At 42.1% G+C, this 6,760-nt stretch overlaps 1 protein-coding gene across 1 annotated transcript; it reads right to left on the bottom strand.

The window, feature by feature from the left end:
• Positions 1–5,431: 5,431 nt before the first annotated feature.
• LOC141098986 (olfactory receptor 5F1-like) lies at positions 5,432–6,370 on the bottom strand. Its single transcript, XM_073587040.1, has one exon. It carries the CDS (start codon positions 6,368–6,370, stop codon positions 5,432–5,434), a length of 939 nt encoding a protein of 312 aa, XP_073443141.1.
• Positions 6,371–6,760: the final 390 nt, after the last annotated feature.

Here is a 6,760-nt window from a genome sequence, read left to right as displayed (position 1 = left end):
AGGTATGTAGCGAGAAGGTGCGGGTCCTTGGCAACATGTTATCTCCAAATTTTTTCAGAGTTTCACCAACAGGAGGGACTTGGCTCAGAACAAAAGGATTTTTTTCAAGTGCGCATGTAACCGTTGCAACATGTGCATCTTTGCTGTCGGTAAAACAACATTTTTGTCTTTACACCAAGGGGACAACTATTTCATAAATCAGTTCATTAATTGTGATACTCATCATGTCATTTATTGTACAGTATTTTAATTGTTCATATTTCATGTCATATATCCCAAGTGTTTATATCCCATGTATATATTATGCTCAGGTCTTTATATTCAAATGTTTGTGCTATGCTCATGCCTTTTCATATGTTACATACTGTACATGCCATTAATAGATTGTTTGCGATTGCTTTATAATGAGACTATTGCTATTAATTTGATATGCTATGATTAATGTTGTGAGACACCTCAGAAATGTGTCAGTTTACTTTTAGATTTGTGTCTACTGTTTTTAGGGATCAGAATTAAAAACATTTTTTTTATTAATCACTGTAAAGAAGTGTCGCTCTTTTTATCCTGTTCTTCATGAGAGTGGTCTAGTATGCGTTATGCTTGTGCTCAGACTGTTTAGCATGAGAGTGGATTGTGGACCCACGTTGTTGTGGACCGAGGAGAATCTGGAGGGGTGTGACTAAATGACTCCCCAAGACTGACCCTGGATGCACGGCAACTGACAGTGCCGCGATCCGAGGCGAGCCCGGGGAGGTTTGACTAGGTGCTACATCATGACTGACCTCGGTCCCACAGCAGCTGAGCCCTCTATGAAATATGGAGGTGCTCAGGCAGGTTTAGGACCCAGCTCAGACTGGATGGGCAGGAACAGCTTTGGGAAGAACTGGGTCTTTGGCAAGGGGGTACTGGACCTCAAGTGAGGACAAACAGGGAACCGCAGAGGCAGGCAGGCAAGACAGGCCTCTGTTCACAAGGAGTAGGCAGGGACAGAGTCACACATGATGCATACAATGATAGGTATGGATAAGGCAGACTTGGACAATTTTCTACATGGTACTTGCAATGAAGTAGCAAGTGTGCTCACTTAACACTAATGTTGCACAGTGACAACAGATTAGAGATAGGTGTTAGCACCGCTCCCCGTTTTGCCGCTCCCGCTGCCATACTCACCGCTTCCGCTTCTGGCCCGACTCGCTCCTCTGACGCGTCCTGGACGCGCGCCTCCGCTCCCCTCGCTTTCCGGTGACCGGCGTCCTGACGCTCTCCTCCACTTCCCTCGGTCGCGCGCACTGTGCCTCTGCGCACGCGCCGGAGGGATAAGCCGCACGCCTCTGCCGTCAGCCACCTGCCTGGCGTGACCTGACCCGGACCGGCCTCCCGACCTATCAGAGGCCACCACCAGGTATTTCAGGCCGCCCTCCCTTAGTGGAGGCACCTGACTATTGAGTTACCTCTCTGTTGTCTAGGCCGCGCTCTCTGCTGCTAGCCCCTTGCAAGCTGTGCGCTAGTTAACCCCTTGTGTCTTGTGCCTCCTGCTAAGCCCTGTGTCTCCCGCCTGTGTCCCCAGTGTTCCTCTGATACTCCGGCCTGTGCCTCCTGCTAACCCCTGTGTCTCCTTCCCTTTTCAGTTCGCCTCTTCCTGGGCCCCCGCCATCCTCCTCCGTCCTTCTCCTTCTTCCTCAGCCTCTGGACCTTAGTCATCCTGGTTCCTCTCCGGATCTTCCTCTGTGCCTCATCATCGGTTCACCCTCCTGAGCCAACCCCTGGTCCTGGCTGCCATGGCGCTTGAACTTCCCGAGTCTGTTCCCTAACGGTCCCTGTATAGGGGTCGGTCCACTTGGTGCGCTCGCTCGGGGAGGGCTCGGCGTCACGGCCCAGTGGGTCCACTCTCGCCACCTGCGTCCGCAGCGTAACAATAGGTACTCGTTTAGACACTGCAGGTTTCAGCTATAGGAACAGGTTCAGATACTGCAGGTTTTAGCGATAGGTATAGATTCAGACATTGCAGATTTAGTGATAGATACAGGTAAAGACATTGCAGGTTTAGGGATAGATACAGGCATAGACATACCAGATTTAGGGAAAGAACCAGACTTTGATACAAACAGGTTCAGGGATTGGTCCTAATCCAGACAAAGACAGACACAGGAGCAGATTCAGGGTTCAGGCCTGGGTATTCAGCCCCCAGGGTTGCACGAAAATGAAAGATCAGATAATGGTACAGATTCACGCTTTAGGTCTTGTTATTCAGCCTCCAGGGTGGCAGGAAAAGGAAACAACCTGTCAACTCAGAATTGTACATACACTGAAAGGGAATGTTACTCAGGCACCTTCCAACAGGTGGAGGTGCCTTAAGTACCAAGTGCCTGTCAGCCGTAGGCTAGGGACACATTAGGAGCACATGCATTGTTTCTTTAAGAATCAGACGCTCCCTTGCTTGTGCCCTAAGCATGCAGGCAGGAAACATGCACAGTCAGCAGAGGACACAGATCTTACAGCATACAGCAGGCAGAGGACAAAGAGCTCACTGCACTGCCTGGGGTGGTGAGTATGTAGGTGTTCCTTCATGGTGGGGGATGGGAAGACATGCAGTGAAGAAGGCAGTGATGTTACAGTATGAGTCATTTAGTAGAAAAAGGATTTTGACGTTTCAAAGTAGACCGAGCTGCTGTATGAAGAAAGCAGTTCCATAATGGAATTTTTTTATTTTTGCATGTTTCATGATCTCATTGAAACCTTTTTCAAAATAAACTACATAGCACTATCAGTGCAACAGGGAGAGGGGGGTTTAAATACTGAAAAAAAGCATCAATACTTAAAAAAGTAACTGCCCAGCTGTGCAAGAACAGATTGTTAACATTGTCAAAAAACTAATAATGGCATAAAAGTCAAAACCTATAGTAATTAAGACATAAAACATGACTAGAAGGAAAACAATCAGGTTTAAAAGCAATATTTACAAATTGTAGTAAAAAAATAGCAAATAATGATTGTTTACTTCATCATTTAAAAACAATAGGTATAAGGAGGTATTGTACTAGAACTATATGGCTTAGAGGTATCACTCACCATTGGACGGCACTAACCGCACATCTATGGACTTAATTATTGTCTATTAGTTATTGTCACTAATGTGAAATAGTAGTCTGTAAAAGGTACTTATAAAGAAATTTATAGCAAGACCAAGTGCAAAAAACTACCATGTTCAAATACCACTCCATCAATTTAATATTTACAAATTTCTTTTTATAAAGATTATTTTATGTGTCTGTTTTAATTTTAAGTCTGTAAACAAAATTCAATGTTTTCTTAATGATATTACTAGATTACTAGTCACAATAATTTCCATTACATACCATTAATTAAATAGAAGTATCTTTTCAGAATACTATTTCATAGGGATAATAACTAATAGACAATTATTAAGTCCATACAGCAGCGCGGTCTACTCTGAAACGTCAATCTCCTTTTCCTACTAATCAATATGAAAAAGAGGGTTTACCTTCATTTTCTGATGGGACTGCAGCAGTGTAATATTCATGGGCAATTATTGACAATCGCAACCCTTTCAGGTGAGCAACTCCATAACTTCCTTCTCATCTGTACCTTTCATTATCACCGTAGGGGTACTTGTCTGTCCCTTATTTTCTAGTATGATTTATGGCGCCCACACACAGATAACTGATGGCTGAACACTTGTTTGACTGACTGCAATTTTGACTGTTTCGACAGACAGTAATTTCTCTCTATTCCCTTGTGTGTTTCCAATGCAGTGAGTTGAGAAAATTGATTCCTGAAACCTTTGGTAGTAACTTATCTCCCATTGGAACCAAATTATTGGTCACTGAAATATAAAATTCCAGGGCCTTCTCTCTCCCAGCATTATCTGATGGGGTATAGTTAGGAAGCTCACATTCAATTTAGATGGTTATTCTGCTGACATCGTAGAGTTTGGTCAACTTTTTTCTAGTGCATATGGGAACCTAATTTTGGGGTTTAATTCTTTAATTGCAGCCTTTCTGCTGTCCAAAGCTAAACAAGTAGCACCCATAAAAAGTATCAACTAATGTGCCACGGGTCTAAAAAAATAAAAAAAACTATAAAGGTGCTGAGCTTTTTTTCAACAGATATAGGGTAAGGTGCAAGGTTTTTGAATGGATTTAAGGTATTTTGGGGGTGTTGAATAAAAAAATCCTATTACTTTTGTTGAATTGGTTCTAGTTTTTGAGTCAATCATCCATGCAAATAATGCATTCCCCCAATGCAACTTGTGTGTGAGAACAAATGCAATAACTTTTGGTCTTTTCACCCTTTAACAGTCTTAAGTAACAAAATATCCTATATAATTATTTTGTATTTCCATTTGTAGGCTTACAATGCATGAAAAACTACTTTTTGAAGCCAGAATTCTATGGTGATTAATTAATTAGCTATTAAAAAAAGTCAGAAACTAGAGCCAATCTGGTAAAACCAAAGTCATATTCTTAATCAGCACTGTAACCTTAATTTAAAATCGCTCAGACATCGTTGGCACCAAAATCACAGTTTACCAGTGACAGGGTTTTGGGAAAACCAGTCCACCTAACTTACTACAATCCAGTCATTCCTTGAGATATACTTTTATCCAGGAGGGTATGAAAAGCATTTTCCATCCACCAAAGACACAGGGCCTTCAAGAGGTTCCAAGTTGTCCTCAGCTTGGAATCAGCGCATGACGTCCCTGCCATGTGTTGCTTACAAGCATAAAGCAGCTGCTGGTACTGGAACAAGATGCTGCGAGGGAGCAGATGAAGATAAGTGTAATGTTTGGTTTTTTTTTATGTTTTTCTGATGGGGCCATGCATACCAGGATGAGGATGGGGGCCAATTATACCAGAATAAGGATGGGGACATGCATACCAGGGCAGAAAAGGGGCCCTGGATACCAACATAGGGATGAGGGGAACATGTCTACCAGGCAAGAGATGAGGTGGACATGCATACCAGGATGGAAGTGAGGAGGCCATGCACACCAGGATAGGGATGAGGGAACCTGGCATACCAGGACAGGGATGAGGAGGCCATGCATACCAGGATAGGGATGAGGGAACCTGGCATACCAGAATAAGATGAGGGGGCCTATGCACACTAGGATAGGGATGAGGGGAGACCATGCACATCAGGATGAGGATGAGAGGCCATGCATGCCAAGGTAGGAATGATTGGGTCATGCATACCAGGATGCGAATGAGGGGGGCTATGTGTACCAGGATAGGAATGAGGGGGCCATGAATACCAGGATGGGGATGAGGGGACCATATTTACCTGGGTAGGGGATATTAAGTACATAATTGACCACATTTTTTGCTTCAATTTTTTTTCTAATTTCCTCCTCTAAAACCTGTGTGTCTTATGGTCCGGTGCATCTTATAGTCCTAAAAATACAGTAATTTTAATATCTAAACACTTTAAAATTTACCAGCGCATGTTTCACATCTTGATTTCTAAAGCTGTAAATAATAGGATTTAACATAGGTATTACTACTGTATAGAACACTGACACTACCCAGTCCTGATCCACTGCATATGAAGAATTTGGTCGCAAGTACATAAAGAAAACTGGGCAGTAGAATAAGGCTACACAAGTAAAGTGAGAAACACAAGTGGATAAAGACTTGCTCCTACCTCTAGTAGACCCAAGTCTAAGTATGACAAATATAATGTAGACATATGATATCACAATACATAAAAAAGAGCCTACTTCAATAGAACCAGCAAAAACAAATAAGAACACTTGGTTAAGAAATGTATCTTTACATGAAAGTTTTAAGATGGGATTGATATCACAATAGAAATGGTTGACACGATTAGACCCACAAAATGGTAAAGTAAATGCGAAATATGTATGTATGAATGAGTTCAGACATCCTGCAGCATATACTGAGAATACAAGTTTCCAACATGCTGCTTTGCTCATAATTATATTATAATATAGTGGTTTACATATAGCTGCAAATCGGTCATAGGCCATTACCGCAAGCAACATTGCTTCTGAGCTCGCCAGATCGATGAAAAGGAATAATTGTATTCCACAAGCAATGAAGGTGATCGTCTTACGTTCAGAGTAGAGGTTAATCATAATATTGGGTGTAATAGTTGATGAATAAAGGACATCTACAAAGGATAAGTTTATAAGAAAGAAGTACATTGATGTCTGCAATCCAGGAGTTACTCTAATTAATACAATGATCATAAGGTTTCCCAGCAAAGTTATCAAGTAGACTAATAGGCAGAGCAGAAAGAGAGGAAGCTGGAGGTCTGGGTTGGAGAAGAGACCAGAGAGAACGAATTCTGTGACAAATGTTCTGTTTCTTTTCTCCATTGCAATCATACACACAATACAAGGATAGACATTGGAGAGCAATTCTTCCTCCAGACTTTCATCAAAAGCTGTAATGGTCCAAATCTGTAGGCAAATGGAAAAATAAAATGTCTGGTATGTGACAACTAATCTAAAACCATATAAAACAAATAGTTACGAAGGTATACTGAAAAGGAGAAAATGCAGATTCTTCTTTCACTATTCCTTACCTGCTTTGCTAGTTGAGATTGGCTGCTGTGTAAGCACCAGCCCACCACAGGTCAATCCACGCAGTGCTAATATTCATCAAAAGAACGACAAAATTATTCTATACCATAACTAAATGAATTCTCGGGTTATATCAGATTATTGCCACACACTAAAACAAATGAGCCTCAGAAAAGGGTCACAGTTGGACAT

The sequence above is a fragment of the Dendrobates tinctorius genome, unplaced genomic scaffold, assembly GCF_039654945.1.
Source record: "Dendrobates tinctorius isolate UK_male_01 unplaced genomic scaffold, ASM3965494v1 ptg000097l, whole genome shotgun sequence".
Lineage (NCBI taxonomy): Eukaryota > Metazoa > Chordata > Amphibia > Anura > Dendrobatidae > Dendrobates > Dendrobates tinctorius.
The sequence above is the reverse complement of the archived record's forward strand: the minus strand, read 5'-3'. Positions and strand labels throughout refer to the sequence as shown.

Bases quoted from the DNA above. Each gene is read 5' to 3' on its own strand.
- LOC141098986 (XM_073587040.1), bottom strand. From the start codon at position 6,370: ATGATTGCAATGGAGAAAAGAAACAGAACATTTGTCACAGAATTCGTT.